General features: G+C 43.5%; 1 protein-coding gene across 2 annotated transcripts in view; it reads right to left on the bottom strand.

Moving 5' to 3' along the window:
- The window catches only part of PRDM5 (PR/SET domain 5), a 191,684-nt gene that overhangs the window by 74,229 nt on the left and 97,710 nt on the right, over positions 1 to 19,745 (bottom strand). For both annotated transcript variants that reach the window (XM_075616179.1, XM_075616189.1), the window contains 3 exons: positions 14,475 to 14,568; positions 12,977 to 13,137; positions 3,773 to 3,866 (listed from right to left, as the gene is read on the bottom strand). In XM_075616179.1, coding sequence (XP_075472294.1) covers positions 3,773 to 3,866; positions 12,977 to 13,137; positions 14,475 to 14,568 — 349 coding nt within the window. The remainder of the gene's footprint in view (positions 1 to 3,772; positions 3,867 to 12,976; positions 13,138 to 14,474; positions 14,569 to 19,745) is intronic.

Raw genomic sequence — 19,745 nt, 5'->3', positions numbered from 1 at the left:
CGCGATGGCTCCTGTTGAGAAGTTCCTCTCATCAACGGAGTAGACGAGGCCCTGGGAAGTTGGGCTCCGTCGGAGGAGTCGCCCTGCACCTCTAGCCCGTTGGTTTTCTTTTTGGTTGAGGGGAGGGGGGCCTGGTTCCGTCTTTCCTCCAGCAGCTTTCAGTTGACCGGTCCCGATGTCCCCATTGACGGCGCTGCGAAGTTGATGATCCCGGCGGTAGGGATACGCTGCCCAAACAGTTAGTAAATACCCCACTGGGGTGCTACGGGGGGAGGGAGAGCGGAGGTATTCCGCAGGCTTGACTTTAATGTCCCACGCTCCAGTTGCCAGTCCTCCAGTCCCCGACTCAAACTGGGCTCGTCTGACTCTATGATCAGAGGCGTACTGGACCTTAGTCCCTGAGCCGTCTGTTGTAAGGTTCAGAGAAATGACTATTGTGTGTTAGTTAAGCACCCTTTTTAGAGGATACAGCTTATAGTTCAAGTTTAAGAAATGTACATAGTGTTAACTATTCAGTTAGTTTATATCACCCCATCTCGCCCCTTCCTCTTCACCCCCCCTCCCCCTTCCCCCCCTTCCCCCCCTTCTCACCCTCTCCCGCTTCCCCCCCACATCTTCTCTCCCCCTCCCCTTTGTGTAAAGTCAATACTCATCAAAAAGGTCTTATTTCAGAAATTTACGCTGAACTGGAGAAATCAGCGGACCTTCCAAATCATGACTATATGCTCAAATGGGCAGCAGATTTAAGCATGAGGCCTTGGGCATGGTCAGCGCTTATTCGCTGACCCGTGCTGAGGCGTGCTGCTGCTCGGCACTAAGCCCCTGCAGCCGCAATGAGAGCGGCTTTAGCAGGGGCTCGCGCACGCGTCCGCACGCTTGGGGAAGCGTGTGTCGCACACAGTTTGTCCTGGAAGAGACTAACCACCCCCTCTAAAGGGACTATAAAAAAGAGGGTCAATGAGGTGATGCTTATGGAGAAGTTAACGGCTCTCTTTAAGCGAAATTTAACAACATTTTACAGAATATGGGAACCTTGGATACTCTATATAAAATAAAAATAATCCACACATACTGGAGGGGTATTTGGTATCCCCAGACAAGAAGAACTAAAGACACCCCGAGCCTAATCCTAAATGGACAAAGTCAGATGCTCGGCGACCAGGGAGAGGTCTCCCCTACCCCCTCCCTCTCCTGTGCCCTTCCTTTCTCGCCTTTCTTCCTCGAAGGCCTTTCTTCCTCAAAGGCCTTTCTATGTGACAACTATGTTTGTCAAACCTTTCTTTTCTCCCCCTCAAGAAAAAGACAAAAAAAAATTCCTGTATTAGGCTGTACATTGTGTATGATGTGTTTATGTTGTATAATTGCCTAATAAAACATATTTGAAACAAAAAAAAAAAAAACCTGACACAGATAAAGGTCTATTAGAGAGGGACAACATACTATATTGAAACATGTTTTACAAATAAACATTGTTCTTTCGTTTATAACATGAAATATTAGTCTATGCATACTGTGCATTTCACCATCGCTGGGACACAGCCCGAGGCAGCAGAATCTGAGCCCAGATAGATCCATGTGGCAAGTCTCTGTGTAAATTAGATCTCAATACATAATAGCTGTAAAAGTAGTATGAATAACAGTAGCAAATTAGCGGGAATGTGCCACATGCAGCAATTGAGGCTGAAAACCATATGTTAATTGGAGGAATTCATTCATATACATATTAGGTTTAAAGAAAAGGATGCAAAAGTGGGAAATATATTCATTACGACGTGATGCAAATGTTGGCATGCACAAATGAAATTTTTTTCATCCTTTGATTATTCTATGTCAAAATGAATATAATATAGTGCGTTCTTTTCTATTTTATATACTTATTTATACAGTCACACACAACTTTACACCAGTAAATGTTAGAATTATTATGTTTGGTGTGCCTAGGGACATGCATAATACATAATAAAAGTAGTGAAAATGCTCTGATTTTCTTTCATAGTACACAATGACAGCTATACTGTATGATATGTATGTAAACAGTGCAAATAAGACCAAGAAGATTAAAAGAAACATACAGATTAAAATATGGAATACAATCCTGAATAGAACACTGAATGCTGCAAATGTGCCTTCATAAATTACATGTGTATGAACTTATGTACAGGTATCTTAGAATGTAGTATTTGGAATACTCACAGCAATATATATATGAAAGGCCAACATGAAGTTAAACATTGTTCTATCAAAGCGAAATTAAAAACAAATTAAGTATGCCTTAAAAGGATTTTATTCTCAACATACATAGATAATTGAAACAGTGCTTGAGCAGGCGTGAATCATAAACAGAACCTTAACAAGAAACAGTGTAACTCCTAACAAGTGCTAATACTGTCGCACATTTTTAAACAGAAGAGATGAAAGAATGGCTGGAAATATGTGATGCTGATCATGAGACGGAAAACTGTGCCAAGCCTCACATGGGCACAGCACTGACTTGCGAGTTTTGTGACAGCAGCTCTGCTGTGATCCCTCTGCTAAGTTAGTACAACTACAGTGAAAAAGAGGTTGCAACAAATTTGCCTTTCTTACCATTTTCCTCTGCCCCTATCAATCTTCGGTTAACCATTTCAGTGCCACAGCTCATGCCTCAGCCCTTCCTCCAAAAGATGAACCAATGCTTTAGATCAGTGGTTTCCAACCTTTTTTTGCTTAATGAACCCTAAGTGAAATGCTGCGGAACCCCAACCCTCTCTAATAGGAACTCTGTGATCAGATGCATTGTACATTTTTCTGTATTTGATAACTTTTTCAAATGACCAGAAAATTGCAGGGAAGGTTGCTGCGACTCAACCAACACAACCCGAAGTTGCAGCAAAATGGACCCCACCAGGTTCTCTAGACCTGGGGTGCACCAGAATAAAATGCCTGGGCTACTTTGTATCTGCCGTCTCAGCCATGACCAGAGGATCAAGTGTATACCAGTCGGTCCATCCTTCACAGGACAGACCCTACACTTGAAATAGCCAAAAGGCAGAGAGCCCAGGCACAGTACACAAAAGGCTGCTAAGCTAACAAAAATCAGCTCCCATGCGAGTTAAAGCGTGCTAAAGCTTAGCACCCTTTCAAACAACGTGGAGATACACGTGTGCTCAAAAAGGAGCATACCCGAGATACCTGGGGAGATACGCTAATAGGATATGCAAAGTATATTTTAATGACTGCTATTAGTATATATCTCAGGTGTGCTCTTTTTTAATCACAAGTGCATCTCCACTTGTTGTTTGAAGGGTGCTTAAAGTGGATACGTGGGACTATATTAAATCCCTCCCTTCCTCCCCAAATAATTTCAAGTTAAATCCTTGTGCTAACCTGAACAGCTCTTAGTGCATATGTGATGTTAGGTGGAAACAAAATAACCAGCACTAGGTTAACAGTAGTTTATAATTTGCTTTAGAGCAGGGGTGCTCAACTCCAGTCCTCAAGCCCCACCAACAGGTCAGGTTTTCAGAATATCCCAGCTTCAGCACAGGTGGTTCAGTCAGTCCCAGCTTCAGCCCAGGTGGCTCAATTAGAGGCTCAGTCTTTGACTGAGCCTCTAATTGAGCCACCTGGGCTGAAGCTGTGATATCCAGAAAGCCTGACCTGTTGGGGGGGGGGTGTTTGAGGACTGGGGTTGAGTAACCTAATGCTCATTTGGGCTAATGGAGGTTAGTGCATCTGGCCCCAAGTTCTTCCCAGAAAGAGTTTGAAAATTATTTGCATGCACTTAACATACCTGTATGGCTCCGGATATGAACTCGAAGTGTCCCATTGCTGGCAAACTTTTGGCCACAGTAAGGACAAATCTTCTCTTTCTCCCCTGTGTGTGTCTGTAATAACAATATAAAATATTACACACCGCTGCAAGTAAATTAGCCGTAGCAAAGAACGACTTTCTGTTGATCACTCTTATTGAACCAATATTCTGACGTAAAAAAGAATATATAGAAATGGTGTGGCTTTTATGGTTTCCCTAATAAAGTTAATAGTATTAATGACAGTCATTCCAAAAATAAGATTTAAAAACAAATACTTATCAGCAATGAAGAATTACAGTATATGTACATTAGAAAATGATTTCATTGGGTAATGTGTATGTAACCCCCTTTTGTTATTACTAGAGCCTTAAAGGGTTAACTGTGTGGGCTCACACAGAGTAACAACCCTTCTCTATCACATGGGGCTGGGGTGATTCAGTATAAGTTAAGCACCTTCCCCTTTCTGCCTAGCGACAGTGACATCATGTGGGGCTATAAATAGAGGGGGTAAATGTTCTGGAAGGGCATATCCAAGGAGGAGCAGAAGAAAAGGGATCTCATTATGAGTCTCACTACGATGGTCTGGCATTACTCCCAAGAGATTATGAGAGAGAGGCTATGCCCCGAGGGAGCTTCACAAGCCGCAGTCCCTAGGTGTAGTGGGGCCAACCCCACAGGCGGGTCCCTTACTGACGCTCACCCAAAAGTCCATGCAGTGGCAAACCACCCTGAAGATAGGGGGCCAATCCCAAATGGAGTAGTACTAGGCTCGCCCGGTGCTCAATGGATATGCAGCAATATTAGCGCTATAGAGCAGAGGGAATCTACAAGCAGACCACACCATGCAAAGCCTCAGCACCTTCCTACCAGGCCGAGAAGGGGGCAGCTAGGGAAGCCATGCAAACAACAAAAGCCAAAGACATGTTTCTGGAAATACAAGAGGACCTCTGTATATACACGTGAGACTGTACATGCCAGATAATAAACTGCTGTTTTGAACGAATAAAGTTCCTGGTGCCCATCATTGTATACCAACGCCCAGCCTGCACAAGGCTTGCACCCCGTCTAAGGTAATGTATCCTGAGCAGCACTAACACTGACACCGATGTAACCTCCCCATGAGCCGGACAGGGAGGGCTAAGTGTATAATAATTGGATAATGTGTAGCTTTTCTGCAAATAAAAAGATTGATAATCTTAAACTATTGCCCTATCTAAAGAACTTTGTAAGATTTAAAAGTCTACATTATGCACCGTATGTGATGCTGCTCGTCTACGATCAGGAAGCGGACCCGATGCCAATTAACCGACCAGAGCCCAGGGACAGAGACCTGTTAGAGTATCCGTGGTCGGTAAGCAGGCAGGAGGTCAGGGCTGGCGGCAGTGGTGCAGAATCCAGGCGATAGGCAAAAGGTCAGGGCAAGCGGCAGGCAGCAAGGTCGGGGTCATGGTCCGGGGTCAGCAACAGGAATTCCAAATGAACAGGGAAGCCACAGGGATAGGCGAGCCACACCAACAGGCTAGCCTCTGGAACAGAGAAGCCACAAGGACTGGCAAGCCACATGGAAGGCTCAGCAACGGGGAAGGCTCAGGAACTAGAGCCCAGGGTGGCCAGGAACACAACGAAACTTATACAATGCTCAGGCAGGGTCTGGAAGTCACTGGCTGCTGTTTAAGCTCTAGAACAGGTGCAGCCAATATAGCAGGCTGCAAGTAATCAAAATGTCCACAGCAGCCAGGTAAGGGCGAGTTCCAGCCAAAGCCTGGACTGGAACCCTTATACTATATAGTTATGGAAAATAATATGTAGTATTTATTAGACTGTAGAATTTAAGGAAATGGGGGTGATAAAAAAAATCTCAACTGCAAATCTGTGACAAACAAACTGCCCTACGTTTAATCGAAACAAATATCCTTGTGAAAATCTGATTATTACTTCAGTTCTGCAACCAGGAGACATTGATCCATCACTCCTGTAGACAGCGCCATTGACAGAATGGACTAATAATCAGTGGGTGATAGCGGGGGGCGCGGGGGGAAGAGGGGGCTAAAGAGTAAGAGATCTGAGTATCTTGAATTCCCTATAAAACAATAAAAGGCATATTGTAGTAGTAGTAGTAGTAGTAGTAGTAGTAGTAGTAGTAGTAGTAGTAGTAGTTTGTCCTTCTCAAAACTAGACAAAAACCTGCATTCTGTATTACAAATCATATATGGGGGAGAGGAGAGACCAATTTCGAACAACATATGGAGAGACACCAGTGCTCAATAGGGAGTGCACCTTAGATACCTAGGAGATATATTATTGGAATATGTGAAGTATATTTAAAGGATGGACACAACGCCCCTCCTAAAAGATTTCCATAAGACCCATACTGACAAGTCTAAGGTCCCTTGTGATGAAGGGGCAACTAGTGTAAGACCCAACTTAACCAAATCCCACAACCTCTGCTATTCAGGGCAGCAGCTCTAGCATCAAACTAAACATGTTGCTGGAAAGCTCCACACTCTTTGGAGTTAACAGAGCTACTAGAATTCCAACGAGATTGCAAGTTTGAGACTTCGTTGTCAAACTGCTCGGATTTGCAGAGCCACAATGAAAACGCTTCTAAAAAAGCCTTTTCCGCATGATTTGGACATGCTTACAGAATACTAAAACCTGCAAATCAGAGTGAAAAGGGATCTTCCACACGGATATGCACAAGAAGAATATCCCCGTACGCAGCTTTCTAGAATATCCCCCTAGTGCTCAGATTTACAAAAGGTTGCTAAGCTTTAGCATTCATATGAATGGGAGTAAAAGGTGTGCTAAAGTGCTATTGGTCACCATACCATGTTTTGGACTGCTGATTCACCTCATCTCACTTTCCACAACTTTATAATTAATCTTCAACTAGGGATTTGATAATGTATTCAAATCGCTCTACTTGATTGAAAATTTTATTTTTTTGTTATTTTTACAGAAGACATATTCTTTCATTTTCAATTCAACCATAACCCACATGGTACACATTAAACACCAGCGCGAAAGTTAAGGGGATATAGTTTCAAGAAACTTGAATAACTATATACCTTTCGTTGCCTGACGCAGGAGATATAAACATTGAATCTATCTTGATTAGGATAGGGTCATTTTGATTAATATTTTGCAGCATCTATATAGAAATTCAAACATGAACCTAATCTACTGTAAATGTAAAAAATTAATAAAACGTAAAATCAGAGGGTTTCCTGGGGAAATCAATAACACAACCAGGATTATCCAGATTTTCATGATGCATTAGAAAAAATATGGATCATGACAGCAGAGGGAAAGTTAAGAATGTTTAGAACTGTAAAAAAAAAAAAAAAAAAAAAAAAAAAAAACTGTAGCCCCCCTTTGGGGACTAGTAGTTACTATAAGGGGTTAACAGCTTTAATGGGTTAACTGTGTGGTGTCACTCAGGTTACTCCCCTCCCCATCATGTCTTGTGACCAGTGATGTCCCTATAGGGAGATAGAAGGTTATATACAGTATGCTCCACCCGATGTTCTAGAAATTGGTTCCTCAGAGTTCAGACAGAAACCACACAGTGAGTCCTGAGTGCCCTGAAATGGGCATTGTGCTTACAATTTGATCTATATAGTTGACTCCATCTCTGGTTGAGTCCTTACTAAAGCTTCCTGTGTTTACAGTTTTTCTATCAGTGTTCATCCACACAATAGAATACGTTGCAATATCGCTACCTTAGCTCAATATGGAGCCTAATGTGCCTGCTGTGACAGTCACGCACTATGAGATTCCAGACGGGATCTTAGTAATTTCCATACAGGGTACAGAACTCTTCCAGGCTGTGTGTGCCATTTGTTGACACCCTGGAGAGGAATTGTGTGTGGCACACATTATCTACAAGACACAAAGTCTAGGAATTTCTGAGATATGCCCAATTATGTTGCTACTATACTGAGTTGCGTGAGTTCCAGTGAGATGGACGTCTCCTCCCATTTGCCAAGAGTTGATATAGAATTGCCTCCTCTGTATTGCCGTTGAGCCGTGCCCACGGATGAGTATAGAAAGGTGGAACCGACAACGGGTGTTCACAGCAGGGAGGATGGGAGCAAACATCTTAACATATCCCCAAAGAGGAATGAGCCATGGAAGTTGCTCTGGCTGAGATACCCGTGGAAGCTACAGCTTTGTCCCTCACAGAGCCAAATGGTGCCCACTGTGTAACGGCTAAGGATCATCAAGATGATGCAGCTGTGCCCGAGTTTGCTGAAGCCGGTAATCCCCGATCGGCGCATTTAGGGTTTGGTCAGAACGAAGCTACTGATGTGAGTTTCCCCTGATCGATATATTAGGGGGATCCTGATTTCACCCTTTACCTGTCTTGTGAGATGGGAAAAAACACAGTAAAGTGATGAAGCGTACACCAAGGATCAAGCTGACCCGAATGTCTGCTTCAAGGAGGGGTAAGGTAGTGCATTGGTGGGAGGGCCCATAAACTCCTCAGGAGAAAGAGGAGGCTTATCAAGATCCCCTAAATGCTATCGATGATTGCTTATTTTACAGTGATGATGTACTGTGGGATATGGCCCTAGCCAAAATATCTAAACCGGAACCTTTAATTTGGGTTTTGCCAGGATCCCCTCTTCGAAGAAACTTAGCCTGGTTGAGCCGAGCTGATCGAATATACGGGACAGAGTCCGGGACACTTGGGGATATCAATATATTTATCTACCTGTGGGGTTTATCGACGATGTAAAGGCATATATCACTCATTAAGGCCATGCATCTATTGCTTCTAGGGAGGACCAAATGCACAAATTAATGCGGATCTGGCACATAGGCCACAGTATTTATTAAGATGGGGTTGAATATGTGGACAATATGGGGTCAAAAAGGGTCCATTTTGCAGAAGTGCCCAATTGGAAAAGTGTAGTAAACTCGATCCTGTCCACTATTGGTGAAATAATCCCCTCTAATATAGAGATCAGTGTCATGTCACCTGCCCACTGCCACTGCCCACTGCCCCACACCTGTGTTCTCTTGCCCAGCCATTGCCCCATCACTGCCTGCACTTTACCCCTAGCATTGCACTGCCCCTGGGATCGTATTTGGATATTGTATCTGAAACATTGCATTATATCTGGTCTGTAAATATGTTATTCTATGTTCTATTATGCCTGCTAGTGTTATACCATTGTGCTCAAGGATAAAGCTACAGCCACATACTGTATGGCATACCATGTATCTAGAAAGAGTGTGGTTCAATTACTGCAAATTTGTATCTGCTGAATATGTAGATATGATATTAGTGTTATGCTATGTTTAATATTGTGGTATTATTATGCACAGAGAGGAACAAGAAATGCATGCGGCTGTATGTATTATGCTATGAGATAAGAGTGTGTATATATATATATATATATATATATATATATATATATATACAGTGTTCGACAAACCTATACATTTGCACGCCCCGGGCGAGTGGATTTGACATAGTGGCGAGCTCCTATTGGCCCAAGCAGCACACGTGTGGTACTAGGTGGTGAGTAGATTTTTTTGTTTGGCGAGTAGATTTTTTGGTGATTTGTCGACCACTGTGTATATATATATATATATATATATATATATGTTTAAATATTGTAACGTTGTCCCCGTTGTATATTTTAAGGATGTTGGGGACAACATCATGTTTTGATAGGGGAGAGTGTAGCCTGCCCTTTGTGGACTACTAGTTAGTATAAGTGGTTAACAGCCTTCATGGGTTAACTGTGTGGCATCACTCCGTTACTCCCCTCCCCATCATGTGATGCAGAATGATTATCAGGAAGGAATAGCCACTAATTTGTATATCTTGCGACCAGTGATGTAGGGCGATAGAAGGGTATAGAAGCTCCACCTGTTTTTTTTATAAACAGGTTCCTCAGAGTTCAGACTGAAACCTCGTCACGAGTCCTGTAAAAAGGTTTGTGTGTATAGTTATGTGTATTGAGGATTTCCTGTCACCATTTATTGTTTTCAGTTAAGAAATGTGGCCAATATAGTTAGAGCCCATGGTAATGGCCCAAGATTTTTCTTTTGCCAGGAGAGGAGTAAGCATGTGCTCAGCAGGGAGTTCTCAGAGTAGAAGCTCCGGAGTATAATTGTCTCGTCCCCACTGGAAGGTTCTTAGCAAACTCTCAATCCAATATGCATGGACGAGGTAGGCAGTACACAAAGTGACAGTATACTGATCCCAGAGAACAGAGTGTATTCACTCCATAGGCCCACTTGAGATGGGGCACTATTGAAACAATGCAGGAGATGGTCAATCTAACTATTACTAAGGAAAACAAGCCGTAGTACCTCCCCAGCATAGGAGTGAAAACTACAGTATCAGGGGAAGAAGCGCAGAGTAACGATATTATTTGCCACCAGTTAATGTCTGAAGTGAAGCCTGTTTTTTTTATGGCGAGCATTATCAATGTGAATAAACCTCTTGTTTGTACTATAAAAGTTCCTGGTGCCCATCCTTAGGCCTCTGTCAGGGTGGCGCTGAGCGGGCGGGCGCAATTGAGGCAATGTGTGTGGCTAGCGTGAGCAAGTGCCTGCTCGGCGCTTAGCTGCTTGCAGAGCAAGCAAATTTGAATTTGCCACCCGCAAGCGCGTCACGTGAGCGGTTCGCCCAATGAGGGAGAACCAGCTCCGTGACGTCGTGGCCGCGCCCCCCTTATTCACCCCCAGACGCGCAGCTAGCCGGCCACAAATATCCCGGCCGAACAGGGAGCGTGACGTCACCGCGCACGAGTGCCAGCTCCCTGTCTGGCCGCAGCCTTATTCTATCTGCATATCCACGACCAGTCTGCACCAACCCAGTATCCTGAAAAGGTATGGGAGACCGAGCATTGCCACGTATATATATCCAACTTCATTAAACTGCCTGTAGAGCCGGATAAGGAGGACTACAAAAAAAAAAAAAAGTCCATCAATTTATGCAATATAAAGTTTTCTTTAAAGAAATGAAAATATACCTATTATTTAATTATTATCCACCTGAGGATCTTGTATCTGCTATCATGTTTTATTGTGCAAAGAGACTATAGTTTGGAAGTTATTTTACAAAATAGAAAATGTAATCCAAACCAAAAAAACATGGTGTCTATACAATTTGTATAGTTCATATATTGTTCTCATTCTTGATCCCCCACTAATGCTCAAAACACATTGTTTTCTCCTCCAGTGCCTTGCTTTGATTGTCCACTTCCCAAGTGCTTCAACAATTACCTAATTCTTGTTCTAATATATATTGGATTGCTCCCTTCCCCAGGGGCGCACTCTATATTGTCCCCCTTCCCCCACCTGATTACATCGCAAACCCACTGCTTAGTTGCCAGTACTAAAAAATTAATTATCCCCCAATTATTCCTAATCGATTGTAGTGGGGAGATTGTTCCTTCCCCTTTGCTTCCTAATCTGATTGTTCCCTTTCCAAGTGCTCATAAATCCATTGATCCCTTCCCCAGTGATTCCTAATCAATTGTTCCCTTCCCAATGCTTTCAAAATTGACTGCTCCGGTCGCAAATGCTAATGAATAACCATCCCCATTATAAATGAATCCCCCATTAACTATACCCTTTACCCCTACACAGACTGCCTCATCACTAACTGACACCTTCATCGACTATCGCCACTACAATTACCCCTAACCCTTGATGAACTACCACTGTTCACCCCAAACTCACAAATCATTATCAGTCCCTCACCAACTATCCTCACCTCCGCCCCATCCTGTCCCTTGGAGCAGGGGTGCGCAAACATTTCAGTCTGCGCCTGCTCCCCCCTCCTGCTCACGCTCTTCCCCCCTCCCTTACCAGGAGTCCGGCATCTTCTGACGTCACGACGTAGCGTTGCCATGGCAAAGCAACATCATGTGACCCCGCACATCATTTGACGCCGCGTTAACATGGTGACGCGTCACTGGAAGTCGCCAGAGACCAGGTAAGTTACAGAGGCCTCGCCACGCTCCCTGGCATTTAATTTAAATTCCTTGGTGAAGAGTGTTGGGCCTCTGTAACTGCCGCCCCCACCCAAGAAAATGTCACCACCAGTTTGCGCACCTCACCCTCCTCATCCTGTCTTCCCTTCCCCTTTCCCCACAAGACTCTGCCTCACCCATGTCTTCCTCCAATGCCCCCATTCTTCTCAATCCGTCCTCACCACCCCCATCCTTCCCCAAAAGCTAACCCCAGTAACCTCATATATCCCACCCTTGTCAACTTCTCTCACCTCCCCCCATTCCCCATCCACTCCCACCACAACCTCCCATTCTCCATCTGGAATGCCCGATCCATCTGCAATACGATAATCTTTACCCTTCATTACTTCTTACAAAACAATCTTGCATTTCTCAGTCACTATACTTGTTTCTTAAAATGACAGTACTGTAGCTTTATGTAGCAAAATAAAAATATGAATAAGTTACCACTAAAAAAGCATGTCTCACTCAGCCTTAACAGGTTTAACATGCAACAATAATTTAATGTAGCTATATGTCTATAATTAGAACATTACAAATATATTTGTGTAATTCACACTTCCTTCTTTCTTTTCCAACTAAACTAATAAATATTTCTATAATCCAGGCACAACAACAAAATTAACACTTCACCAGAACAGGGCTACTAGAAATTTAAAGTATACCTACTGTATGGTTTATTTTAATGACTTCTGGGGGATGCTAATCACCCATGGAAAATAAGTCCAGTGAATTGTTTTTTGATACAGAAAAAAAGAGAAGAACCAAAACAGCAGCTATTGCCCCAAAAAGGAAACTCCCAATTACAATATTTAGTCACAAAGGTGGCATATTCAATCTCTCAAGATCTTGGCTCCTTGTATAGCCAATTTACTTGGCCTGATCGTGACCTAATCAAGCAAAAGATCAGAGTATGTCTCAAATACAAAATGTAGATTAACAACTAAAAAACAGATATTGCCATCAAACCTGTAGGACTGAGAATTTACTGGGCAGAGATGTAAACAAAAATATTTTACAGTACATACTGTAGTTACATCCACCTTACCATTATAGTTATCCTTACTGTTACTGTATGTCCATTCTTACAATTCCAGTTCAGTAGGGAACAGCAGATAGCTACTTCTAGCTCTGTAACTAACTTTTGTTAACTACAGTAGTCAACAATAACTGATCACTTACCTTTTTATGGCTCTTGAGCACTGAAGGTGTCACAAAGGCTTTGTCACATAGATCACATTTGTATTTCTTGTGACCATCATGTACCACTTGAATGTGAACATTTAATGTGTCCTTCCTCTTGAAGGTAGCATCACAGTGATCACACTTAAAAGTACGCTCACCTTGGAAAGAAGAAAATAAGTGTGATAGGCAGGTACATAGTGCAATGCATTGCTTGTCTCTCTGGCACCAAATGAGTTAATGACTTATTTTGCAGATGTGGGGATTTTTCCCCCATAAGTTAAAAAAAAAGGCATTCCCACTGAAATGATTGAATACTTGTGTGCGACTGAAAAATAAAAGCATTAACTCCTTTAGTAAAAGAATAATTAAGCAAAAATACAACTTTAAACATGTTTCAGCTGAATAGCATCGGTTTCCAATGTTGTTTGATACTTTTCCTCACTGCTGTTATCTTGCTCAACGCCAGGGGCGCTCAACTCCAGTCCTAAAGCTTCCCCAGCAGGTCAGGTTTTCAGGATATCCCAGCTTCTGCACAGGTGGCTCAATCAGAGGCTCAGTTAAAGACTGGCCCTCTGATTGAGCCACCTGTGCTGAAGGAGGGACTGATTGAGCTACCGGCGCTGAAGCAGGGATATCCTGAAAACCTGACCCGTTGGGTGGGATTAAAGACTGGAGTTGAGCACCCCTGCTCCATGCAACCCTTTTTCTTGGCAAAATGCAATTTTGTAGCATTGCCTTGACTTGACCTCACTAATACTGAACTTAGCAGACATGATCCTAATAAATGATGTATTTTGTAAAAGTGAAAATGTTTTTGTGGTTTTTCTACAATATTTATTGTCACAATAAACGGTAAAAGATGCAAAATCAAGGATTTATTTCATGGTTCTTGCTATTTTACTAAGGCCTTGAACTTTCTTGCACGATTTAAACATATTACCAGTATCCGGTATACATCCTAACTTAAATTCTGCATTAATCCATCTATAAAAACCACAATAGACATTGGCCCATATACATCAAACTCTGTTAAATTAAAGTTAATATCTCACCCGGTACAAAAAAAAATCAAAGTCTGAACCACCTGTGCAGAAGCAGCGATATCCTGAAAGCTCTTGAGAACTGAAGTTGACTACCCTGGTATAGCCCATAACATAATTCACTGACTTAAAAAAAAATGTTATGCTGCTTTACATATGTGTTTAGACTAAAGGAAAGATTATATACTAGTACAGAAGTAAAGAAGGCGGAAAGGGTCCTGCAATTATTCCCCTTTTAGCCATGGTTTCTTTCAGACACCGGAATCAACAAAATGCTTGTTTTTATACTGCATTGTCATGTTTTCATCCTGCCTGGTAATTCATCTTTTTTACTATTCACTGCTGCCTACTTAAATATTGTGCACCCGAACAAAGCAGCTCCTATTGGGTTAAAAGAGCAGGACATATACACATGTAAATTGATGGAGTTCCTTTGCCCTCAAATTAGCACTTACTGTTGTGTATTAGCAGGTGTCTCTGCAAGGAGAATGGGGTGCGGAACAAAGCTTTGCATTCCTCACACTGGAAGGGCCTCTCCTCAGAATGGGTCTGCAAATAGGGGGGCGAAAAAGTGTCAGGGTAAGGGATCATTGAAATCAATTAGAACTAATGACAATAATCATAGTTAAATCACACTAAACAGGATTTTGTTAGATAAATGTATATGAGATAAAGTGAATGAACGTGTTCAGTACAATGGACACAAAGTGAGAACTTAACACAACCCCAAAGTATGCTAAAAAAAAACGTTAAGTGTATGTTATTAATGGTTAAAAAAAAAAAATACTATATAAAAAAGCATTCACTTTCTCTTTACACAAATTGACCTGAAGATCATTTTCTACCTTTGTAATTTTAAGAACAACTAGTATTATTTATTTCATTTTTTTTTTTTTTTTACAATTCATCTGATTTAAAGAGAAAGCTAGAAACAATCTCCTGACTGCAAAAGTGGGGCGAAAATACTGCACCATATTTATCATGGAAAAACAATTCCAGTGAAACAATGGCATTTTCTCCTTGGATACACTGTGGTGCGTTGCTTTCAGTGGTTTTGCAGCTGGGAGACTTTGGTAAATGACGCCCAAACTCTCCCTCTGCTGCAAAATCTGCTACAAAAGTGATGAATGAATAGATTTGCTTGATAAATCCCTACATTAGAGGTATTCTGCTCCAGTTTTGCAGCCCAGTGACTTTGATTAATAGGCCCCTGCGTACAGAAAAACAGAAGAACAAATGATGTTAATAATGTAAACGTAAGGAAGAGCTCATACAAAATAACAGAAATGAAAGCTATTAGCACTGAATTAGACCAAGTTAATGACTGTCATTGAAATGTATACATGTAGTAGCATTTTAAATCACTTCCTGTGCTTTATTTTGCAAATGTACTGCAATAAACAACAGGCTTTGATGTGTTTACTGGCAGCTTGTGTATTGTAACTCACATGTTGTGCTTTCCCTCCTTCTACAAACAGCAAACACATTACATTTCAAACAATGCAGATAAACTTCTGTGGAACATTTTACATCAATTTTACAAAGTTCATATGAAGAAATGATTCACAGCCTGAAGGTGACTCTTGAACAGAAGACAAACAAATTATTCTAAATGCAGGTCTCCTCTAGGACAGAGGTGCACAGTACATCTCTACTCACAAGTTCATAATGCAATTCTCCATTTAATGTGACAGCCAAGAACAGAGGAGGAACAACGTTGAGGTCACCTGATGAAAGGTCCATATGGGCCATGAAACGTTGTTCCTCCCCTGTTTTTGGCTGTTACCTTAAATGGAACATTGCATTATGAACTTGTGAGTAGAACTCTACGTTGTATCTCTGTCTCAGGCTGCGCTTATTGTGCCGGCGACGTCGTGGCAAAACAAATGTATTGCCGCCGTCGCGTGTGCTTATAGTAGAAGTGACGCGACGGAGCGACGGCTTGGTCACGATCGCTGGAAGTCAAGTCAATTTGATTTTTCCAGCAACCGCAGTGTGACGTCACCGTCGCAGGCACTATAAGCCTAGCCTTAGAGGAGACCTGCATTTTGAAGAATGTGTTTGTCTTATGTTGTCTTGGCTGCACAAGCAGGATTCTCCTCGCCGGCAACTATTTCCCCGCACTTTGGAACTGTACTATATTCTTGAACAGAAGAGACAGAATACCAAAGACAGAAACACAGAATGAGGAAAAAAAGAGCAATATATATGGTTTGATCTATACATTTATGTGTTCGTGTATATATTCTACATGAGTGAAATACACATACTGTACAGATAGAGAAAATTGAGTTGACAATGGGAACAAGAAATAGGGGGGAAAGTGTGTGTTTGAGAGACAATTGCCCAATTTATTATGTTGTGGGCGCTGCCCGCTACTTGCTTTTTTCAGCCCCATTGAAATGAGTGGTGCTCAAATCTTCCAAAGCTTGGGGAAGACACCTTCAGATAATATTGTATAGGGGTCACAAAAAGAGTGAGGCTAATAACCAGTGGTCCAAGTGGGAGAAACAATACAAAGCTGGAATATTGGAAATTCCAAAAGGCACATAAAAAAGGAAAGAGACTTACTGTAGAAAAGAACAGGAAGGAAAGACCTCAGGCCTTAATTATTAAGCGGTGCTAAGACACACCACACCACAGAGGCACAACATGTACCCACATTTCACATTTCAACAAGATGAACACCAATTTTAAACAATGTAGAGGAAACGTTGCACAACCTTCTTTGGGCCCAATTCATTATACATTATAAATTACAGCGTCAGCATCGACAACACATTTCACACCTGTTCCCCAGGGGGGAAAAAGTTACATTTTTGCCTAATTCAATGCAAATTACAGCATGTATGCACCAATTTTAAGAGAAGAGGCAGCAAATTTGCATACAGACATTATCAAAAGCAAGAAAAAATAAAGCCGTTAAACGGGCTGCATGTTTTCACAGTTTTTTCTTCTACTTTTCCATTAACTGTTCACGATGCCAGGTGTATACTGATTTGAATCAATTATTATTAACCCCTCGGTAACCATAATGGGCATGCAGACATCTCATGAATGCCGTCAAGTCCGCTGTGGTAACTAAAGGGTTAATATTGCTGGTACCTCAACCCATCCTATCTGCAGATTGCATGCCACGGCGAAGGGGCGGCCAACTCCATTTCTCAAGGGTCACCAGCAGGTCGGGTTTTCAGGCTATCCCTGCTTCAGCACAGATGGCTCAATCAGTGACTGTCAATAACCCAGCCAACTGATTGAGCCACCTGTGCTGAAGCAGGGATATTCTGAAAATCTGACCTGTTGAGGACTGGAATTGGCCACCCCTGCCGTAGAAGCTAGTAAGGCATTTCCTCATACCTAACACCCCCCACCGGGGACCTACACTCCCACCAGGGGACACCTACTGTAGTCACCCTCTATCTTACAACCGCCTCCGGACCATTAGTTAGACGTTGCAAATAGATCTGTTAGCCATAGTAAGAAAATCACTGCCGCCAGTCCCCCCGCACTACCGCCAGTCCCCCCGCACTGCCGCCAGTCCCCTCGCACTGCCGCCTGTCTCCCCGCACTGCCGCCAGTCCCCGCTCACTGCCGCCAGTCCCCCCGCACTACCGCCAGTCCCCCCGCACTGCCGCCAGTCCCCCCGCACTGCCGCCAGTCCCCCCGCACTGCCGCCTGTCCCCCCTCACTGCCGCCTGTCCCCCCTCACTGCCGCCTGTCCCCCCGCACTGCCGCCTGTCCCCCCGCACTGCCGCCTGTCCCCCCTTACTGCCGCCTGTCACACCTCACTGCCGCCTGTCCCCCCTCACAACTGCCTGTCCCTCCTCACTGCCGCTTGTCCCCCCCGCAATGCCGCCTGTCCCTCTGCACTGCCACTTGTCCCCCCTCACTGCCGCCTGTCCCCCATCACTGCCGCCTGTCCCCCCTCACTGCCGCCTGTCCCCCCTCACAACTGCCTGTCCCTCCTCACTGCCGCTTGTCCCCCCCGCACTGCCGCCTGTCCCCCTGCACTGCCGCCTGTCCCCCCAGACTGCCGCCAGTCCCCCCTCACTGCCGCCAGTCCCACCTCACCATTGCTTATACTACCGCACCGAGCCGCCTGTCCTCTTGGAAGATGGAACGAGGGAGGTAAGTGGCGGTTTTTGAAACTTTAAATGTTCTCCTTTACTAGTCTTCTTGGGCACCGCCACATAGCAGAAGGGAGGGAGGTTTGCGCTAGAGCAGCGGGTGCTAGCACATGAAGCGCCTCTCTTGGCTATCCAGTCACCCACCCAGTCACCGACCCAGTCTGTCACCCACCTAGTCAGTCAATCACCCACCCAGTAAGTCAGTCACCCAGTCACCCCCCACCCCCACAACCAGTCACCCCCATACCCAGTCAGTCAGTCACTCACTCACTCACCCACCCAGTCAGTCACCCACCCAGTCATTCAGTCCCCACCCAGTCACTCACCCACCCACCCACCCAGACAGTCACCCACACAATTCTTTGTAGGAATTTATTCCATTTTTTAAAACTCGGGTGAGGGGCGGGGCTAGGTGGAGAGGGGCAGGGCTAGAAGGCAAGGGGCGGGTCTAGGTGGCAAGTAGATTTTTGGTTCAGCTAGAAAAATTTTGGGTGATTTGTCGACCACTATATATATATATACATACATATACACATACACACACACACACACACACACACACACACACATACAAGTTTAAAAACACATACATTAAATAAAGTTATCATTAACGCTTCAGTGAGGCTACCTAGTCCATATCATGGGGAGCATAGGTGGCCTCATTGGTACTTAATCCATCCATTCTGAGGTTTTACAAAGGCTAGAGGGTCACTAATCCCCAGGAACAGATCCAATTTAGCTAAAAAAAAAAAAAAATAATAATCCAATTGCTAAAAAGTTAAACTCCCAATAATTGCCTCTTTATAGCCCCCACCCAAAAAAACCCTGTAGTAACAAATAAAAACCGCGCTGTCAAAAATCGATGCCAAGGTCTCAACAGAGGTCTAATCCGATGCTTGATGGACTAATGTATGTACTGTATGTCTTTATTTATATAGCGCCATTAATGTACATAGCCCTTCCCAGCAGTAATACACGTGCCAATCATATACATAACAAATAGTATAAATAACACATAAAGGGGAGAAGTTCTTCAGACATAAAAGTAACATTTAGGAAAAGGAGTCCCTGCTCCGAAGAGCTTACAATCTAATTGGCTGGTAGGAAGAATGTACAGAGACATTAGGAGGGCATATTGTCAAGTCTGTCTGCCGGGGGCAAGCTTTATGTAAGAGGTGTTAATTATCTGCCATGGAGCTACTCATATGCTTCCTTAAGCAGGTGTGTTTTGAGGTGGGTCTTAAAGGGGAATAGAGAGTGTGCAAGTCGGATATTGAGGGGCAGGGCATTCCAGAGGTGTGGGGCAGTCAGTGAAAAGGGTTTAAGACAGGAGAGGGCTTTAGAGGATAGAGGGATAGAGCGATAGAGCGAAGGGATAGAGCGAAGACATCCTTGAGCAGAACGCAAGAGTCGGGATGGTTATAGAGAGAAATTAGGGCTGAGATGTAAGGAGGAGCAGAAGAGTGTAAGCTTTAAAAGTGAGGAGGAGAATTGTGTGTGTGATATGCGGGATTTGATAGGAAGCCAGGAGATGGATTTCAGCAGGGGAGACGCCGAGACAGATTTAGGAAATAGTAGAGTGATTCTGGCAACAGCATT

Source organism: Ascaphus truei, chromosome 1 (genome assembly GCF_040206685.1).
Source record: "Ascaphus truei isolate aAscTru1 chromosome 1, aAscTru1.hap1, whole genome shotgun sequence".
NCBI classification, from domain to species: domain Eukaryota; kingdom Metazoa; phylum Chordata; class Amphibia; order Anura; family Ascaphidae; genus Ascaphus; species Ascaphus truei.
The sequence above is the reverse complement of the archived record's forward strand: the minus strand, read 5'-3'. Positions and strand labels throughout refer to the sequence as shown.